Source organism: Leiobunum rupestre, chromosome 6 (assembly GCF_980474605.1).
Source record: "Leiobunum rupestre chromosome 6, qqLeiRupe1.1.hap1, whole genome shotgun sequence".
Taxonomy (NCBI): domain Eukaryota; kingdom Metazoa; phylum Arthropoda; class Arachnida; order Opiliones; family Sclerosomatidae; genus Leiobunum; species Leiobunum rupestre.
The window spans coordinates 37626089-37648130 of NC_143389.1; the positions used below are offsets into that span (position 1 = coordinate 37626089).

The following is a 22042-nucleotide window of genomic DNA, read 5'->3' on the forward strand; positions in this document are numbered from 1 at the left end:
CTCACCGCCTACAACTCATTAAAATTTTTGAAAAACCTTTTGAAATACCCTGTATAGTACAAATAAATGCATTTATCAAGTTTAGTGGTGTAGTAAAAGGGAAAGCAACGGTTGAAATTATGGGGAGTTTTTGTTAAACTATGTTATTCCAGGTTTTCTGATTAAAATTTTCCTTTCAAGAGTTATGCCTGAGCTCTGTATAATTCTTTTATAGAACTATTTTCGCTTTGAATCATTGGAGGAAGTCACTGGAAGTGTGCCACTTTTGAATATACATGTAGGGGGAATAGCTTTGAAGTTTGCCGCTGAATAATATGACGTACGTTTCTAAATTAAATTGATTATTTTTTACATCAGTACGAAATTGCTAAAAGAAGTTTAATAATAGTTTTAATTAAAAGCCAATTAATTATAATTTCCAATAGGTTACGTAAAAGTTTAGAGTGTTAAGGATATCCTGGTGAGCTGAAGGAAAATAATGTAATTATTACACTGAAATATACTTGACCACGTTCTTCTGGATTTCGTCCAAATTGGCCAGCACCCAACGTCAAAAAATCAAACTTTCATTGTCCGATTCGACACCTGCCAATTATGAAAATATTTTAGAAGCGATGTAGGCCTATTACTGAATTTATTAATAAAATTACTTCAGTAAATTACATTGTTTTGTCTTTCGCATATTTATCTTTGACTGAATTGTTTAAGAGTGACGATGGTAGTATACGTAAGTGACTAAAAAAATTTACTTCTTACGTCTTCAAGAAAAGATTTCCACTTATTTGTAAAAATATCATCAAATTTAAGTTTGTCGGAAAAACCACTTTACATGCAAATTAAAAGGAAAAAAATAGGTATGTAATTTAAAATTGTTTTTCTTTAATCATTCGAAGGCCGTTGAGCATTGGGCTTGTATAGCTGAATTTTCTTTAAACCAGTTCATCTCAGCTGATTGAAAGTCAGATCAGTTCTAATTTTGGTTTTATTCCAACTGTTTGGGTAAAACCTTCAGAAACATTTCCCTCTTCATACATTACTTATAGAAGCGGTGGAAATTCTATTCGAGAGAAAAACCGAAATCGAGCTTTGAAGGTTATTATATTCTCATTTTGTACTTCGCGAATCGTTGTCGAGTGTATTTGGTGGCCACTCGTGAATTTCCATCATTCTGGTTTTACAAGTAAGACTCTTTCGTTCTATTTTTCTATCTAATTTTCGATGGCTAAGAAGATGTTCTTTACTTTTCGGACTTAGGAATTTGGAAATAGTCATGAATCGATCCTTGTTGAAAGTAATTATCCTAATTTTGGTGGTATCCTTGTGCGTGTCTCTGGTAGAATGTGGTGGTAAGAAAAAAAGTCGGGGCGGTGGCAAAGTGATTGTGGTTCGTAAGAAGGGTTACCATCATCTCAGGCCCTATTACTACGGATATCCACATATATCGTAAGAAATATTCGTATTATGGTTTGTGTATTTCGTGGTCATGTCTTTACGCATTTATTTTAACAGCGCCGTTCGTGCATACTATCCAGCCGTACACTACAGAACCAAGTACCGCTATTGGTGGTGATTTTGCAGTATCTCTTAAATACGCGTAAATTTGAAGCTTGTAGTCAATAACTTTCAGTTAGGGTATGTACAGACTCGCTAGCCTTGAGTTCTGTTTATATGGTTTTTTGTAACGGTTTCTTGCTTATAATATTTCGATTAAAAATTATATTCGTATTGCATTAATAATTTCGTATTTTTAAAGGGGGTAATATTTCGTGTCGTACTCAAACATAAAGAACGAAATATTATTAACGTTGTGGTGTTAGTAAAAATTGTTTTTGCCCGTATTTATTTGCCTGTATTGGTTTCCAATAGTAGATGTTTATCACGCAACGCTCAATTGTTGGTACACGCTACACGCGGTGCAACGACCCATCCAACCAACTGAAATACATCTGCCAATTGCTCAATATAGTGTCACCGCATTTCCGGTGTGACCGATTACAATTTACTTCCTGATCTAGAAAACATATTTCAGAAGTGTTGTAAGACATTTAATAAGGCAAAAAGACGATTTCCCTAGCCTACATTCCATATTAGTAACGTCCTAATTACTTGTAGATCTAACCTACGGGGTCCCAAGTGACCAAAGGCTTTCCATGATCCAGATGATGGACATTCGTAAATGCCCGTGGGTATACGTATACAAGTACTGTACGAATGCGTTGGTTATTGGAGGGGAAAAGGGGCCAAAGGTGTTTGTCCGCTCGTAACACTTATAATTGGTACACGCGTTCTCTATAAAAAGGGTAGGCCGAAACCTATTCTCATTCCAATTGTCTCTCCTTTCGTCGCTGATAGACGTGCTGGATTAACATTTTCAATTTTCCAAACTGGTAAGTCTGTAAACCGGGATATTTACCCCTTTTAAGATAAATTAAAATTAATTAAAACCTAGTTAATTTCATCTTTTCCTTTTTTAGCTACGTATCTAGTCATGTTGAAGAAAGTTTCCTGCTTGTTATTGGTTTGCTCGCTAATAGCTATCCAAATGTAATCTTCAAATAGTCACCTCAAAGCGAAAATCACGTAACCTTTAGACGGGCATTTTGTTAATTACTGATTTGAGTATTGAAAATTGCAGGGTATAATCAAGGCTCGAGCGTTTTGCAAATTTAAATCTTTTTGCGAATATTTGTGATAGAATATTGCGGTTTTGGCCACTGATATCTAAATTCGTTGAACTATTTCTTTAGAGCCAAAGCCACGTAACTTACTATACACGATTTTCGCTATCAGGCGACGAAATATTTGTGCCGCGATATTCATGTTTCGCTAAAAATGGGAACATAATTGAGAATATTTTTAACCAACTTCATCCTTCTAAATTAACGGCGAGAAATTAGTGCCACGGAATTGGCTTTCTATGGGAAAATGCATTCGTAAAAATCATATCCAGATTAGACTTTTAACAGTTGATGTTCCCGTTAAAAGCGTCGATGTTATACGCTTTAAATTTATTCTAATATTTAATTTTAATTTCTTTTTTGTATTTGGCCAACGTCAGGGATTACGCATTTGCAGCGTATGTAAATTATTTCATTAATTTCAGTTTACAATATTTTGTACGTACAATTAATGACTTGTTTATTAATAGAGATCAGACAACAATGACCAACAACGAGGGTGCGAGTAATATGGGTGCTACCGGCGGGTAAGAGTTTTTCTTTGGTCAGTGAAAGGAATTTTGAACTTAGTTTTAGAACTACGCTCCGCTTTCTATCTTCATTTGTAGGGGCGTGACTTCGGAAACAACGACCAATGCGAAAGAGGCTATTGTGAAACTCTCCACTGGTCGGAAGTAGTTTTGACCAATGTACTGTACATGCAAATTATATGCACATGTAGGGCTATGATTTTATATTTTTTGTTACACGTTGTTTTAAATTGCAATAAAACGTTTTAGATTGCGTGTTTTCTGTATATTTTTTTACATTTTTGTGTTTTATTTATATATACTCAAATATATATCCTCAAAAAAATATATATATTATTGTTATATATATACAAATTAGCTTTCTCAAAAGCTAAATCTAAAGCCAGATCTGCATTCTTCACCAACGAGTTAGTTGTCTCGTATCATTGGGCAATCTCGGTGTTTATTGGTGAACGTGATATTGTGATATTAACCACCGGATGTGCCAACCCGGAAGCGTAATGAACGGTAAACACGTGTTCTATAGCACCATTGATGAGCAGATCCCAATGAATTTCGCTCGTAATGTACGGGAAACACGTGTTCTATCGTTATATAAAACTGACGATTCAGAATCCGATCTAGGCACAAGAGTTTTCGAAGTGTGTTGACGAACGTTGCTGGTTCGGTGAACTACCAAAGATTAAAATAAGTTCATAAGTGAAATCAATTTCGCTTTTGAAGTTGAACCATTCTTGTCCACCGACATGTTGCGAAAAGTATTAGGATGTTTATTGGCACTCTGCGTTTTCATTCTTATCTCCGAAATGTAAATATATTTTATATAAATAATCTACCGTGGTAATTACTTGGATTTAGATTAAATTTAATTTAACTCCATTTACACGTTTGGTGTATTATAAATTTTCTATCTTCGAAATGCACTTTGTTTTCAAAAACTGTTTGCAATTTTGTTTTAACACAATGAAAAGAGTGATTTTCGAATTCTTCTTTTTTTCTACTATTTTTAATTTTTGTTATTTTTTGAAGCGAATGTGAAGAACAGAAAATGCGCAAGTAAGATATTTTGATCTCGATATGTCGTTCAGGTTTTTAAAGAGTAATTGCGAGAAACTGTCACGTAATTTTAAAGTGTTGGTTGCACGAAAAATCGATAGTAATAAAAACGAATGAATGCGGGCTGGTTTTGAAGCCCAGGACGTTTTCTTTCCAAAAATGTCATTGTCGAAACAAATTTCCAAGCCTAAGTGTATTAACTTTGAGTCCGAAACTGACCTTTTTCGCTTCTCAAAATCCTGAAATTTTCGGCGAATTTCTCTCCTCCGTAGCACGAGCAATTTGGGGCAAATCAAAGCTGCAGTTTTATTCCTTAAATAGAAGGAACTGAAGTGGAGGGATTCTGTTTACTTGTAGAAGTTTTCAAACCAGAGGTTTTTAATCATAATATTAGGCTTATTATCGAAATAATTTTTTTTTCACGGGCGCGCTATGTGGCGCGCTCGACCCGACGTTTTAAGAAGAATATTTACAAGGAGCCTTCGGTTTCATATCGTTTTTCTACTACGTAGGCTTGTGTGGGCCTATTTCAATTACTACTGCGTAGGTCTTTTTCCTGGGTGTTAAATCAATCCGCTTTTAATCTTAGATGTAAATAAATGTATTACAGACAATTAGCCAATGATACGCTTCGCATTTTCTGACGTCATGGGTGCCGAGAAGAATTTGTCTGGAAATTCGTTGAAAAACTCGATTTCCACCGTTTCGACTTCTTTTTATAATAATTCAAAGACCACTTAACCGATTTTGATGAAATTTTCTGTACTTGCTATAAAATGTTTGCTCTTTCTAATGAATCATTAATTAGCCATAGCTAAAATTTCATGCAACCAACACTTTACTTTTTACAATAAAACGAAACAACTGGCTTGTATTTATTTCAATACGTATGTAAATATTTATGTACAAATATGTATGCAACAGAATGATTGTCATGATGCCCGTTGAAAATGAAAACGAAGGTTCTAATAAAAACGACGAGAGTAAGACGCCAACAAAGCTGTACGTAACCTTTGAGAAGCTCGCATTTCCCCTTTACTAACCATTTCCTTTCTTACTTTTTTCCCATTTTCACCATTCAACCAGGGATGGTACTGGTTCTATGACGACCAAAAATCAGGCCATTAACAACGCAGGGTGAGTGACTTTGATCTAAATAATAATAATTAAAATTATATTTTACCGGTGTGATTGTTTATTGAAATTGAATTCACGTTTGTGTTTAAGAGAAATTTTATAAGAAAATGCCACCTAGGAGCAACAAACACAACAATCCCACACAAGGAGAACGCAACCCGTCAAAAGTCGTGGATTTTCTTGTGTACGTTTTTCATTGGCTAGACGCTTTAGCTCCTGCTGCCGTCGGAAGGGGAAAATTCGGAAATTGTCTTCCCCCCCCCCCGCCCGTAAAACGCTCGTCCAATGAAATTCGTACACAACCCTTCGTTAGCGTGTTTAAAGGCTAGCTGCGTTCTCCTTGTGTTTGTTGCTCCTAGGTGCCACATCTTAATTATTTCTTAATCTCGAGCAGATTGGGAGACACGACATCAAAGGTCGACCGTGGTATGGCGATGATTCATTTAGGATTCTAATATAGGATAATCAAGTTCGCTCTACTACACTGCTTTACAAGACCACTTCACTGGACCGTTCTTTTTGGACCATTTTGTACATAATGCCGAAATTAAAGACTTTTTTTACTTTTTTATGCTGTTATATTATTTCTGAATGCGTTTCCGAAAAAAACCTATGAGGGTAAATTCAAATCACGACGTTTTACTTATATCTATAAAATCACTTAAATAGTTTTAATTACATATTTTAGTATATTGATCCTGCCTTAGGGTAATCTTCTTTTTCAAATAATTGTTTCATTTGGTACTATACGCAAATAGTGAAAATCAGTGTTATCATAAGTTTATAACTACCTTTCACGTGGGTGCGTCAGTTCTGTCTCTGGATATTTTTACTGAAAACCATTTCTGTAATGACCACACATTTTTGCTAAACCTCTGACTAAATGCTTTTTTCCTCGTCATCATAGTGATAGTTTTTTTTTAAATTTTATTATCGCTACAGGAGTTTGTAGTTTTGGGTGTAAAATCACTTCTAAGTTACTACACACACCACTATCAGTAATTATTTCGAATAACTGATACACTTATTTAATATACTTATGAACTTATGATGAGATGTAATTTTTTATAATTAGAAAATAATTATCGAATTTTTCGTTATAATTTGAAACGATATGTGATTAATTAATTGTTATCAATATCGAGATGATGATATTTTGCATATTAGACTTATTTAACTGTTGCATATCGTCTGCTACTTTGCTTGACCTATTATTGTAATGCAGTCTAGCTATGAATATTTTTGAATATTAAAATTAAATTTGAATGGTCTTTGTACATTAACTTCATAAGCGTGCTATAACAACTCAAGAGGAATAAAGTCGAACTCAACTACCCTATGTATAAAAAACCAATATCTCAACACCCTGTAGTTTAACATATCTAACACACTACGAAAATAGAACAACAAAAAGTAATTTTACCTCCGAAAAATTTATGAACACGCTCTATTCTTGTCCCTGAATTACGAATAATATTTCAATCACCCTGTACGTTAAATTAATAAGCGTACTATAACAACCTAAAAGTGTAAATTTCCCAAAAATGAGTGCTATATCAAACACCAAGTAAAGTAACTCAATAACCCTGTCGTTTAACCAAATAAGGCAACATTATCATTAGTAAGACCACGTACCCTGTGAAAATAGTTCATAAAAATCCCGATGGGATTGTTTATAAAAAACATATTTTCAAATGGCTTGGAAGAATATGGTGGTTACCACGGTAAATAAAGACAAGCGTGGGGGGGGGTTTCCGGGTCCAGACCCTCCTTGGGTCAACCTTTGACTGTACTAAATTTCCACCCCCTTATCGACCCCCTCTTAACATTAACAAACTTCGACCCCCCCTTGACGAATTTCTGGCTACGCCACTGAACGCGCAGGTATAATATACTTATACAATAGATCAATAAATATCTACGGTTCAATTTTCGTAACCTTTGCGACCTTATGGAGAAAAGAGGCGATTGTGGACGAGAGGACGTGAGAACGTTCCATTGTACAGATACTTGTTTCTCGGTCCCCACCCTCTTAAAACGGTAGTATTTATACGCTAGATTTACATCGATTTAAAATACTCGTTGAAGCGTGGTATCGAATTGTCCCACATTTATACACTTCTCGGCAACCTCAAAAAATCCGAGAGCCTCCCCGATTTTCTGGGGTAAAAATCTCGAGAGGAGAAATTCGCCACTTCTTCGATCACACACCAGACGTCGTCCGAAGCGGGGGTGAAAAAGACGTGAACAAAATTCCCTCCCAAATTACCAAACTTTTGCCTAACTGCCCGAGACATTCTACGATTTCTCCGCATCCCCATAAAAACGCAAATCTACTCTCCGGGAATATAAAAAATGGAACTTCGAAAGGTAAAACACGTTTTTCTCTCATTGTTTTGCATGTGACGATTTAATTTTTACATTCTTACGTCAGTAAATTGGTAAATGGAAAATGGTAGCAAATATTCGCGAATTTTTTGGGGTTATTGGAACAACGCGGAAATAGAAAACTGGTGTGGTGCTATTTTCCGCTTAACTTTCCCCCTCTACCACGTTGTAGCTGTATCTAGTTTATTCTCAGAAATATTTAATACTTAACATTTAACTAATCGATTTCATTATTATAATTATATGGATCAATATCAACTTTAATTAATTAACCAAAATTAATGTTTAATTATTACTGCAATTTATTTAAAAAAATACGTGTTAGTTAGCTTTATGACCATTAAACAAATGTTTTAATTTGTCTCACGTCGTTAAATACTGTCATATAATTATAATTTAGTGTAATCTAATTATTAAAATACCGTGAACAGAAAAACTTTCCTAGCGGAAAAATATAAAAGTGTTTACAATAAATAACTTTCTTTAATGTTCAATCGGTAACTTTCTGCTATAAATATCTCCAAAGCTAATCTTTTCGAAGGATACCAATAGAGTTATTTATAAAGTGAACAATTAAGGTTTAAAATAAACTATTCTTTGTGTCTAAAATTAACCAAGGTTGATGGTAATATTTGGTTCCAGATCTTATCGAATTTGTCGTTGGCTTTGGTCTTGTTGATGATTTGCGTCTTGACGAGGTGGCCCGCGGATATAATGGGACCATCCCTCGTGACGACATTTCCTGGTTTAAACATTACAGCTTGCTACGAATGCGACACTGGCGTGGACTACTCAACCAGAAATTTCGCCTGTTGTTTATTACAAAGTAGATGTTGCGGGTAAGAACGCTTTTACGTTTTTACTCGCATTGCTCGTATTTATTATGTTGCAGATCGTAGCAATATTCTCGGAATTCTTCGCTCGCTGAAGTTGGTGTTGACGAAATTTCGCTTTATTCGCGCCCTTCCTGGTTTGTTTCTTAAGTGTTGGTATATTTCTAGGACCGTTGAGCCAGCCAAGGAAAATAAAGAATACTTTGCAGACATAACCCGCTTCTTAAACCGTCCCATACGGTCGGTTAAGCGTTAAGAGGAACGTTTTAGGAAAGCCGTAGAACGTGTTCCTCTCTCTCTCTGCCAAACTAGTTTCGCTGTTGCTTCACTTTCGTTTTCCGCTTTTAAATTTGGCGCTTCAATAACTCTCACCACGCCATCTAGAATAAAGCTTCGCACTCTAATTCCTGGCTTAATTCCGTTTTAATTATCACTAATATATATACTTTTCACCAAAGAAATATATTTTGATATTTTCAGACCTGATAAACTGTGATTGTCCGTGGATGGTCAATGACTTTATTTTTAATACCAATACATTTATAGTTTCTATGAAGTTTGGTATTTTACAATGTCTACGTCACGATTTAATGTTACTAAATATTTCTTTTAAATGTTAATGTTAATTTAAAATCTCAACTGTAAAAATTAATATTTAGAATTAAAAAACAAATCAGGGTATCTTATTTCAAATACCATTTTTTATTGTCAATCTTTCTGGAAATACAATAATAATAATAATTATACTAAAACATTTTATACAATATTCTACCTACCACGGGTATAACTTTCCTTACAACTATAATTCTCCATATCAAGTTATTTAATAATATTTGTTGATTTCTTCACCAGTAATATTTATGTTAATTATATAATAATATAATATAATAATATTCAATGACAGTAGCCTATATTTAATTACTTTGTACGTATTGGAGTAGGGGGAAATATTAACAACGTATAATACGGTTGAGATAATTGTATTCATTAATATCTGGTCATGTCCTATTTCCTTGGCGGGGTTCACCCTCTCATTGGAAGAAAAGGCATGTTCAGATTCAAGTCTGGAATAACTGTCCGGCAACCCAGCATAATAAGAGATTTATCAAGGCGGGACTTAAGGGACGTCACCATCGGTAACAACTCAAATGGAACCATTTAATGAAGCAGCCATTGTTAGCGTTAAGTTTACTCAAGAATGTATTTAGGTTAACAGAGAATAGGCGGTCAGCACCCTGTTCGCCTCATGATTTCCAGACGAAAAACCACGCCCCTCTGCCTTCTTCGTTTAATCTTGAAGAACTCCAGTACGATCGCCGGCTTTCACTCCCTGTAGACCGAGACTAATATCCGGGCATCTTGAAAACAGAGCCTGTAGCCGCGCCCATATCCATTATTAAACTTAATCAATTCTTGGTTGACGTTTCGCGTGGCTGTAGTCTTTACAGTCGTAAAATAATATTAATTCATTTTGCACGTGAAAATACCTTTACATATTAGGGTATAAAATGAGGGTAAATAAGCCAGCTGGACCCAATGTCTAGAGCTAATTTTGAGATTACTTTCGTTTCGCTTTAATATAAATTCTGACCATTTCGTCATGCTGGAGTAAATTTTCCTTTGGTACTCCCTTCATTGTCATTACTTATAAACAGTTGAGAGATTAAGCTCGACAATAAAACGTGTAAGCTTAACGCGTAATTTCGCGACATTTTGTTTAAATAACGAAGTAATCGTAATATAATCATTAATGTATTGAAAATATCGACTCGGTCTACGCGATTTCCCTACTCTTTTTATTACTGTACAGGAATTAATCTCTGTTTTTTAATAATTCCTTCAAAATTTTCCGTTTTTCCTAATTTTGCGACAACTCTCCGTTCTACCTAATTTTGCGACAAATCTGATTTGCACCGACTTATCTTAATTAAATTAAACCTAATTTTGTGACAAATCAGATTTCCAGAATTTTAATTACCCTCGAATCAGAACTCTATTTTGAATAATAAACCATTTCTATAATAACTTCGTTTATGGGTCATTTTATTACGCGAGCAATCTCAATTTTTGCCAATACGCGATATCCCTCCGTGCGTCGAGTCGCGAGTATCGAGTAATAATTTATAAAAAAGGTTTCAGTTTCGGTTTTGGCTGATAAAATGTTCTTGATAAGCGCGGGGAAAAGGTTTGTTTCTTCCGCACAGAATGACGATCGGCTCGATCAAGACAGGTCGGAAGTGCCGTATCGCGAGCCTAAACTCGAATTATGCAGTGTTCGTTCGCAAGACGACCAAATACTCGTTCCGGTCCCGACGTCGCTTCCGTGGTGCGTGGAACCGGAAGCGTGATGAACCGCCAAATGGGGCGATCTTAGATGCGCCACCGATAAGTTGGAAACCGAGTCCCGGGTGCCACCTTCGTACGGGTTGTTACCGCTTTGAGACGAACTGTGTTGAAGTTGCGAGGCCACCGTGTCCGGCGAAGACTTGATTCGCTCCTTGGAATAGTCGCCGTACATTTGTCCGTTGCTTCCGCTAACTAGGACCAGAGCGTTGGCCGATGAGGATGTCGTATTATGGTGGTCGCTGTTTGACGATGAGTACTTTGAATCTGGAAACAACGAAATTGACTTCATAAGTTTTTTCTTTGTAAATGTATTTGGGGATGTAGGAGCTTTTGCCTACGTGTCTTATCTGAAGTCATTGTCAAACCTATTTAGCCTTTGATGATAAAATACGCGAAAAAGTAGATTAGTCCATAATTAAAAGGGATAATATAGCTAAACCCTAAACAAATTTACTAATAACTCGTACCAATAGGTCTTCGAGCAAACAAAAAAACGCGAATCAAATAGATCTTCGAGTAATAAACTACATAAAAAATAAACAAAATAGCCAGAAATTCCAACGGTAGACCGGTTTCGTTCTATTTGGAACTCATCAGTACCGTGCGGGAAATCTGGCTGGCGACTGTTATATCTAAAAGAGAAACTAAGCCTAAACATTAAAAATTTCAAAACGCGTTGCATAGAAACGGAAACCCGAAAAGGGGGGAGTGTGGTGGAGAATAGTATATACGATAAGTTAAGGTAGAAGAAACCACCAAGTTTGTTTAGGATTTAGCTATATTATCCCTTTTAATTATGGACTAATCTACTTTTTATCATCCTTCGCACAGTCCATATAGGTGGTTTCTTCTAACTTACCCTATTTAGCCTTTGACGAGTGCTTTGCGTAAGCTAATTAAGGTAAATAAGGTAAGCTATGACAGATTACCAGAAGTTGTCGGTTAAAAGTAGGGATGCACCGATATATCGGCCTATTTTTCTAATACCGGTATCAACCATGTGAAAATGTACAGTCACGATCAAAGGTTTCTGGCTCGATACCAGGGTTAAGCCATTTACTTTAGGTGGGTGGAGTAAATCCTAAAGACAGGGATAACATATCCTTTAGGGAAAGATGTTATCCAACTGGATTTTTACTGGTATAAGCGGAACGTAAATGCTTCTGACCGTTTTCTCTTGTCAGCAATTTTGTCTCTATTTTATGTAGAGAAGCGACTAGAGGCTTATTGGAAAGAATACCTTCAGGGAAATAATATGCAGTGGAAATTAATGCGCTAGCACCATTTGGGCGTGAGCAAAGCCGGAAATAGAAAAACCCCTCCGAAATTACTTATAATAAATTATATCGTGCCTACGCTTGTTCACACTCAGAAACCAAATCTAGTTCCATTTTGCATTCTAACTTTATTTAATGGAAGGATAATGTTTTAGACTTCAGCATGGTTTAAGCAAAGATAATGTTGAAGTTTTGTGAGTGATTGTGCATGGTGCCCCAAGAATGAAGATTAGGTTGTTTTATTTGAGATACAAGAATTTACGTGTAGAGGAAAGTTTTATTGGCCTTAAAAACAGGCAAGATAGCGTTGTGACGCCAAAGCATTCACCGTCCGCTACCGCGTGTAGTTGCTTAAAACTGAGTCTTAAAGGGAGTATGAACTTTCACATTTATTTCAAATTTGTGCCTCCTGGAAAAACAGAAGCTGTAAATGATTGGAGCAAGTATTGACTTTAAAATTAAGTCGTTTATCACAGGTTTTTGCAGCGCCATCGTTTAATCAAATATATTGTAACATTTCTTACCCAAGTGTGCGATTTTAAATTTTGTTCCAACTTCGCCTTTATTATACAATTAAGGGTTTGGCCCGGGTTAGAATTCCAAACCGACTCGAAACCCGACGGCTAGCCTTATAGTAATACATGCGCGTTGTCAAGACAACCATAGAAATATAAATGCCACGTCAGCTTTGTACTATTGTTTTTAAACTTTTAAACTAAAAACTTGCGAAGTGCTTCGGTGAATACGCGTTTATAGATAAATTTTCTCGAATTTCAAAAAGAAGAAAAAATGGCTGATAGACTTGCAATTCGTCAAAAATCAATCTTCATCAGCAAGTATTTTCTAATCGATTAATGTTTCACGAGCGACAATGGCTAGACAAGTATCGAAACAACGATTTCAACGATGGAGCAAACGGAGAAGGAACGGAACGACCGAAGGCCTGTGCTGAGCGAGATTTCCGTCTACTATCCAGAACTAACAGAGCTCACCCCTTCTACACCGCTAGACAACAAAGGTCAGGACTGAAGTCTAAAACATTATCCTTCCGTTAATTAGATGAGCAAAATGTATCATGCACAAATCTATGACCTTTGACTATATATCCTTCCATTAGTTAGATTAGCAAAATGTATAGTGCATAAATCTATGACCTTTGACTATATATCCTTCCATTAATTAGATGAGCAAAATGTATCGTGCACAAATCTATGACCTTTGACTATATATTCTTCCATTAATTAGATGAGCAAAATGTATCGTGCACAAATCTATGACCTTTGACTATATATTCTTCCATTAATTAGATGAGCAAAATGTATCGTGCATAAATCTATGACCTTTGACTAAATATTATTCCATTAATTAGATGAGCAAAATGTACCGTGCATAAATCTATGACCTTTGACTATATATTCTTCCATTAATTAGATGAGCAAAATGTATCGTGCATAAATCTATGACCTTTGATTATATATTCTTCCATTAATTAGATGAGCAAAATGTATCGTGCATAAATCTATGACCTTTGACTAAATATTCTTCCATTAATTAGATGAGCAAAATGTATCGTGCATAAATCTATGACCTTTGATTATATATTCTTCCATTAATTAGATGAGCAAAATGTATCGTGCATAAATCTATGACCTTTGATTATATATTCTTCCATTAATTAGATGAGCAAAATGTATCGTGCACAAATCTATGACCTTTGACTAAATATTCTTCCATTAATTAGATGAGCAAAATGTATCGTGCATAAATCTATGACCTTTGACTAAATATTCTTCCATTAATTAGATGAGCAAAATGTATCGTGCATAAATCTATGACCTTTGACTATATATCCTTACATTAATTAGATGAGCAAAATATATCGTGCACAAATCTATAACCTTTGACTAAATATTCTTCCATTAATTAGATGATCCAAATGTATCGTCCATAAATCTATGACCTTTGACTATATATTCTTCCATTAATTAGATGAGCAAAATGTATCGTGCATAAATCTATGACCTTTGATTATATATTCTTCCATTAATTAGATGAGCAAAATGTATCGTGCACAAATCTATGACCTTTGACTAAATATTCTTCCATTAATTAGATGAGCAAAATGTATCGTGCATAAATCTATGACCTTTGACTATATATCCTTACATTAATTAGATGAGCAAAATATATCGTGCACAAATCTATAACCTTTGACTAAATATTCTTCCATTAATTAGATGATCAAAATGTATCGTCCATAAATCTATGACCTTTGACTATATATTCTTCCATTAATTAGATGAGCAAAATGTATCGTGCACAAATATATGACCTTTGACTATATATCCTTACATTAATTAGATGAGTAAAATGTATCGTGCACAAATATATGACCTTTCGACTCTAACATTTGGGGTGAAGCCCAAAAAGCCATGGTCAGTAGTGATATTGTTTTACGTTCTTTCACGCTTGCTCTTGAAATTATGGTTAATTTTCATGTTTTTCGTCGTCACTATTTCTTCAATAATTTAAAAAGTTCGAATCCGATTTGCCAAATTGAAATACATTTGGTTTCCGAGTGTGATCAGACGTCCAACAAGCATACACACGAAATATATGGTGCTAGGACATTTGTTTTAACTGCATATTATTTTCGAGAAGGTATTCTTTCCAAAAAAGGCCCCAGTCAGTTCTCTACATAAAATAGAAATAAAATGGCTTCCAAGAGAAATCGGGACTGTACAATCCACTTATACCAGTCAAAATCCAGGTGGATAACATCTTCCCAAAAATGATATGTTGTCCCTGTCCTTAGAATTTATACCATCCACCTAAATTAAACGGCTTATTTTGTGTCCTCCTCAACCCTTGTATTGAGTACTTTCGGTTTTAAAAAATTTAGAAACAATTTAAAATTGAACACATTAAGGAATCTCCTCTTTCCCCTCATTCTGACTTCCAATTTTTCCTCTTATGAGATTATGCAAAGAAAAGGGTAAAAGAACGAGATTAAGACTTGTAATATCTCTATCAGTTCCAATTTCAACAGGTTTTGTTATCGCGTTGTGTGCTCCTGTATAGTTTTGGCTCTAAGCGGATTTGGTTTATCTATTTACCATAAGAACAACTCTCGATGATAGTTTTTCATTTCGGGTAATGATATCATTAATCACTCAATTTGATGATATCTATCAAAAGATTATAATTTTTTACTTCCTTAAATTAATACGCTAAGGTAGTCTTTTAATTGATTATTTCCGCAATACTGGTTTTCCTTTAAAAGCTCTACGATAATTCAACCGTAAACGCTATTGATACTGAGTTGAGATATTTATTCGTGTGATTATAAATAGTTACAAATAATTTTTAGCAAACATTTATAACTTTACGTAATACCAATAATATATATATTTATACTTAAAGATAATAATTAAGTTGAGAGAGATGATTCGGAATATTTTTAAATGGTTTATTGCGCTTGTTCCGGGATTTCGGAGTAGGGTAAGAAGAGTAACACTATGACGTCACTTTACTCCGATTCTGTGGTGGCGAATAGTTTGAGTCGGAGTAAAAACGTTCTTCCAAAATGGCTGCATGTGGCCTTTTCAGCAGATAAATTCTGGTTAGCAGACGACCAAATCCGATTTACTCTCTTTACACCTCCTTTTCAGAAGGAGTAAAAAGAGTAGCCCTAATACTCCGGAACAAGCGACTAGTTTGTAAGGCGGAGTAATTCTCATCCCCGAACAGGCGAATAAAACGTTTTAGGGTAAAAAGAGTACACTTTTAGTCCGAGAACAGGCGAAAAAAACCACCTATTATGTGAGCTATGAAATTATACACTCTCGACGTACGATGATGACGCACACAAATAGGGAGACTGCTATGATTTACTTAAAGGACAACATCGGCGTTCGAAAAATTAGGCTCGAATTTAGCACGTGGAAACAAGCGCGTGAAACAGGTCAAATTAAAACGCCGGAGTGGCCCTTTAAGGAGTGCTCCTGGGCATGTGTAGATCCTAATAGTGTTACGGAGCGCCATCGTACGTCAACAGAGTGTAACTTGACCTATCTTTCTAGTTAAAGGGGAATTGTCACCAAAACCAAAATGTACGAGGTTTTTTTACAGAATGATAGAAAATATATTAATGGTTATGTCCCTGAAATTTTATAGTTATTGGAAAAGTATTTTAAAAGTTACGCTACTTTTTCCGCAACCTATATCAAACGGCTCCAAAAATTTCGGAAATCGCGGTTGAACCTACGTGCAGCGCCAAAAGAATGAAGCGGCAAAAATTTGAGAAAGGGTGGCGTGTAAGGCATTTTAAAAACACTATAACTACAATCTACGAATATAACTCGGTTAAAAAGCCAAGGAGAATGTCGTAGCAGACGACAGTTCCGACCGAAAAACGATAAAACCGGGGAAAATAATTTCGTTCACGAGATGGCGCTGCAGGTAGGTTCAACCAAGCGGTTCTGAGATTCTCGAGTCGGGGGGGGGGATAAAACACGAAATTTGGTTGCTAATAATAAATCAAATACTGGAAATATTAACAAGAAATTTTTTGTATAACCATTTTCGGACGTCCTTTATCCATTTAAATGGTTTTTAACCAATTTTAGGGTGGTGACAATTCCCCATTAACAAGAAAGATTTTAAAGTTGTTTGTTTATAAGTTTAAAAAATTATCGTCTGTAAATGGTCATGGTATAATTGATATACTAACGAGATCCGGATTGCGGGTGATTCTCCTGTTTGATCAATCGATCTTCGTTCATAGATGTCGCTCCTAAGCTCGGTTTGTTCCCTGACGTTTTGGGTTTCCTCTTCCGGGTTTGAATTCCTTCTTTCCGCATGGCCAACGGACGGTTCACCTGATTTGAAATACATCAAAATCTCTTTAATTGGAATTTATTTTTAATTTAGAAGTAATGTCGGTAAAAAGACTTTATACGTTATGGAGTTTGTAGTAAAGTCCGCAGGCGTTGCACACGGGTTCCCCTTCGTTGTTCCGCCTCCACAGAGTCGTCGTGGTCGTGCCGCAGTTGGAACACGATAAGCCAGCTCTCCGAGAGGAAGCCTGTACCGGTTATTCGTTCACTATTAGGCTGATACTTAATACACTAACAAGGAGACATCCCGAAGTGTAACCCACCATTTTTGTCCAAAATCGGGGGATTGGGAGACCTTCATGTAACTTGAAAAATCCTAAAGGGAATTTATTCAATGGGCAACCGTTTTGCCATGGCAACGAAAAATGTTTTTCTCAACAACAAATTTAAATTTTCCCATTGAAAATAACATGGGATTCTGAACGATTCATAGGGCCCCCCTGTGAAATATTTTAACAAATTTCAAAATTTCGAAAATGACCAAAATGAAAAAAATAGATATAAATTGACAAAAAAAAAACATAGAAACTTATCAACTTTTGATCAATTTGAGGTCAAAATCCTATGTTATTTTCAATGGGAAAATTTAATATTTTGTGTTGTCAAAAACATTTTTCAATGCCATGGCAAAACGGTTGCCCATTGAATAAATTCCCTTTAGGATTTTTCAAGTTACATGAAGGTCTACCAATCCCCCGAGTTTGAACAAAATCGGTGGGTTACACTTCGGGATGTCTCCTTGTAAGTTTATTACCAGGAATTCATAACGCTATTTGGAATGATCATCTACCCATAGCCCCGACATGATATTTTGTCGTGGAACATGGTGGGTTGTGGCTAAATGACGTAAGACTTCCTAACACCAAAAGTAACATAATTACCAAAAGTGTGACAATCCCTGTACTTTCGTATGCTAAAGGTTTAATGAATGCTCGACTAGAGATCGACCACATAAAAACTAGTTATGGACGCCTTTCTGGATCTTTTTTTAGTCTATGGTATTATATCGTAGGTAGATGGCGATAGCATCTCCACAGAACGACGAAAAATCAAAAAGTACACTAACTTTGACCAGTGCTACTTAGTTCCTCGGTTCTCACTACGAGGCGTTATTTGTTGGTTTTAACTTCCTTCCCTCCACAAGGCATACTTTCCCTTCTCCCCTCCCAACTTGTATTTCGCTCGTAACATTCATTAACAAATAGGCCCGATTGACACACTTTTGGTAATTATATCACTTTTGCTAACACTGAAGTTCATAACATTTGATTGACTGTTAAAAGGGTACAAATTTTGTCTAGCCACGGTCCAGAAATATTAAAAGTGGGCAACGTATTTAACAAATGTCTTCGAAAAACGCGACTTTACTGGAGAGCGTGGTGCCCTCTATTTATGTCAAAGGAAGCTAAAATTTAAAATAGCCAAATGATAACGTCGTCAGAGAGCCAACTTATACTCTATTTAGTGGGCTTTAACTTAAATTATATATCCCATGTAAAAATATTGTTTATAATTGCTGTAATTTATTAATTGACCAATTTACAAACGATACAATCAACGCGATTACAGCGTTGCCAGACGTACGATATTTTCAATGGCGTACTATATAGCAGGCATTTTTCGATAATTCAGCTTGTGCGTACGATAATGTAATATAATTTTTAAATTTCAATCCGTCGAATTTTAATTGTTATTAAAAAATTTGATTTAGCAAGTTTAACGTCGGTAGTTCACAGAAAATTTAAATTTACCGCCGGTTTTCAGGCGTACGATAATTAATTTCTGAATTTGATAATTTTTTGGGTCTGGTACGATAATCTGAGTTTCAGGAACTGGCAACTCTGGAGAGGTAGAGCTATAAGTACCGCCTTTTTGATTTCGACACCTATTGAAAAAAGTGCTACTTCACGTCAAGCTGCCACTTGCCTTAACCACGGCCAACTTTGAGACTCGCTCAATAGCAGCCAACCCATTCGTTGAAGTTTCTATTCTATTTTTAGAATAGTTTTTGCAGTGAAGTCAATATAAAAACGAGCGTGACGCTGAACGTCGATAGTTTATAGCATGGTTTATAGCGGGAAAATCCTGGTTCATGGAATTTCGGCGAATGGGTTGGCCGCTATCGCGCGAGTGTCAAAGTTGGCCGTGCCTTAACAAACCACGATTGGTTTTCTATGAGAACAAAATTCGATTCGATGGTTCCAAAACACCATATTGGGTCGATTCGCATGGCCCTAGTACGTAAGGTATTTATTTGAGCCAAGGCTTCAAACTATCGTTCTCGATAGGTCTATTTCGAAAGTCAGTGGGTCGAGCATTCGTTCCCCCTTTCTTGTGAAGACTCACTGGACCTACGTCACCTACGGCATAAGGTTGTCCGTTACGTAGCCTTCTTTTCCACTCTCAAAAGCTTACAGGAATACGACGGATCAGACGAAGGTTAGTTAATATTCACAAGATCTATTTGAAATCGAACGTGCGGGTGACGAAGAGTCGTATCCTGCCCCATGTGCAAGCCCGCCCGCAACATTTCACCACAGCCGAGTAAAAAATTTACCGAATAATCATTCCAAGTAGAGTTATGCATTCCTGATTGTCGGTAATTGTATCTGTAAATTAAGTAGCTAAGTAGCTTTAAATTAGCCGTTAAATAAAGTACCCCTTATGGTACGTTTTAGATGAAATACCCCATAATTCATGACGTAAAATTTCTTAGTCACGAGTAGTTCTGTATTGGCTCGATAGATGGGGTATTTAACCTTAAACTGGTGAAGTGATATTATATGAAAATGATTCTCGAAGGGCATTCTCTTACTTCACTTACAAGCCTTCTATGGGGTTTAATGAGAGGACGGTTCATGCCGTTCATCTTGTGATACAGACCACAAGCGTTGCACAAGTAATGTCCCGTTCCGTCCCTCCTCCATAATGGCGTCGAAATAGCCCCGCAATTGACACATTCCCGGCTCTCCCCGAATGTGTACGGCGGAGAATCTTAATTACAAAGTTAAAAATTAAATAAATTGCTTAATCAGAGCGTTGCCTACGTTAATATAAAGGCCCGTGCACGGGAAATTTCTTCATTTGATTTCTGCCATTATAGTTCGACAACTCTCTCGTATCTGAACCCCGGTTCCTAGACAACTGCAAGCTTTCAACTTTCAAGAGTTAAGACCCAGAAAAAATATGAGGCAACCTATCCGAGGGGTAGTCACTTAAGTAATCAGGTGTACAAATCACGGTCATTTGTTTAAAATAATCACTGGAAAACACCGAAAATTGTTGAGTAATCACTGGAAATCATCGAAAACCTATGGACAATCACCGGTAATCACCGATTGTTTTACGAAAATCATAAATCAGGTGTACAAAATATTTACGAGTGACTACCAATCGAACCTATCGTATTAGAACAAAGTTTTATCATTTACTTTTTAACTTCTTTAAAGAAGTTTAATTTCCAGAATTTAAGAAATATAAAGATGAGCACACATATTTCATTAATGTAAGTGATTTTAGCGTAAATTGTTGTTTTGTCTCAATAGAAAAGGCTAAAATTAGCTTTTTGAAAACTTTTCATAAGGTCCAGATCAGAGAGCCATCTTTCGTGAATCCGACGCAAAGAAACAAAGCGTCTCGTCTTTAAAATGTACCCTCCTTGTCAGGAGACGTGCACCGGCCTTAATAATAAAGTAGGCAACGATCATAGCGATCCCTTTCTACAGCGTGACATACCAGAGTGTCTGATGAGTGAAGCCCCGACGGTCTGCATGCCTTGCAAGGAAGCCATGCTACTGTCCAGGCCTCCCCAAGTGGACGGGTGCAGGTCGCTGTAGCTGGGATAATGGGAGAGTCCGTTGGACCTCGAGTGGGCGCTGTGCAGTGAGTAGTGATGGGCCGTCACCGCCGAACTACCATCTCGACTACAAGAAGACCCTCCGCTTCCTCCGCCGATCGGAGATTGCTGGAAAAGGTATCAATACAAACGTTGGTATACAATTTTTATCTATATAGAAAAAAGCATGGTGACGTTTGATGACGTCATAGTGCTTAGAAACATAACGCCATTCGTTTCGATCGGCCTTTCTATAAAATAAGCTACGCTTGCTGAACTGGTTTTTGCGTAGCTCATTCGTCACGAAATACTTAGAAGTTCAGTTCAGGTTATGAGCTTAAAAACAGGGTTCCTCGTTTAATTTATTCTTATGTCCAGGGCTTTTCAGAATAAAACGTCATCGATACGTCACCCGTGACGCAGCAGCAAACATCAAAACAAGAAGACCAATAATAAAATGTCCTATACCTTTGAACTAAGTTTGTTATAAAATACAAACGCCGTTTTTTGCGTTAAAACTTTCAACTGTTTACAAAGATAATTTTGAATGAGTAGACTGCTTTCACAAGTAAAAATTAAAAACCTCGGTAGGTGGAGATATTTATGACACCAATATAAACTACGTGCTATATGACCCAAATGACGTGAAAAGTCGATGGTTTTTATACACAAAAAGGCGTAAATTAGCGTGACCAGTTTTGGATAAATGTAAGCTTTCTACACCTATATAGTTCAAAACCATTCGGTTACTGTATTTTACGGTGACCTTCTGTTTGTAAAGGTTAAATAACTATACCTTTTCCCCGGCCAGTGTGTACTGACGACTTAAGATGATATCGCCTTCATAAACAACAGCATTTAGTGCGTTTTTACGCGAGACTAAGCTAAGAAATAATTCTTTGGCGGTTGTGGGTGCATAATTTACGAAGGTTTTGTTACTGCGAAAAGTAATTAACTGCACTGTTTCTAACGATCAGACGTTTTAATTTATATTTTTGCCATGTAAACTTTGGTTACCATTAGCTGCTCCGTAACAAAAAGTACCTAAAAATAATGCAAATTTA

At 36.2% G+C, this 22042-nt stretch overlaps 2 protein-coding genes and 3 long non-coding RNA genes across 6 annotated transcripts; 4 read left to right on the forward strand and 1 right to left on the reverse strand.

Annotated features, from left to right (window-relative positions):
• Positions 1–1036: 1036 nt before the first annotated feature.
• LOC149940812 (uncharacterized) lies at positions 1037–1717 on the forward strand. Its single transcript, XR_016481410.1, has 3 exons — positions 1037–1180; positions 1255–1443; positions 1510–1717. It is a non-coding gene; the product is annotated as an uncharacterized LOC149940812 (long non-coding RNA).
• Positions 1718–2969: 1252 nt separating this feature from the next.
• Positions 2970–3393, forward strand: LOC149940813 (uncharacterized). Its single transcript, XR_016481173.1, has 3 exons — positions 2970–3076; positions 3149–3205; positions 3287–3393. It is a non-coding gene; the product is annotated as an uncharacterized LOC149940813 (long non-coding RNA).
• Positions 3394–4247: 854 nt separating this feature from the next.
• On the forward strand, positions 4248–5896 carry LOC149940814 (uncharacterized). The gene is made up of 4 exons (XR_016481157.1): positions 4248–4328; positions 5189–5266; positions 5351–5401; positions 5796–5896. It is a non-coding gene; the product is annotated as an uncharacterized LOC149940814 (long non-coding RNA).
• A 1747-nt stretch (positions 5897–7643) lies between these two features.
• Positions 7644–9283, forward strand: LOC149940815 (uncharacterized). Of its 2 annotated transcripts, none has more exons than XM_090179671.1 (3): positions 7644–7771; positions 8432–8628; positions 9103–9283. In XM_090179671.1, exons 1-3 carry the CDS (start codon positions 7757–7759, stop codon positions 9116–9118), a joined length of 228 nt encoding a protein of 75 aa, XP_090035797.1. In that variant the 5' UTR covers positions 7644–7756; the 3' UTR covers positions 9119–9283. The 2 variants fall into 2 exon arrangements, with proteins under 2 accessions (XP_090035797.1, XP_090035795.1); XM_090179669.1 differs by lacking the exon at positions 9103–9283 and adding an exon at positions 8791–8988.
• Positions 9284–10585: 1302 nt separating this feature from the next.
• Positions 10586–20958, reverse strand: LOC149940816 (uncharacterized). The gene is made up of 5 exons (XM_090178510.1): positions 20879–20958; positions 19968–20137; positions 17206–17331; positions 16978–17125; positions 10586–11232 (listed from the first exon to the last, which is right to left on the reverse strand). Exons 1-5 carry the CDS (start codon positions 20931–20933, stop codon positions 10844–10846), a joined length of 888 nt encoding a protein of 295 aa, XP_090034636.1. The 5' UTR covers positions 20934–20958; the 3' UTR covers positions 10586–10843.
• Between the last annotated feature and the right edge of the window lie 1084 nt (positions 20959–22042).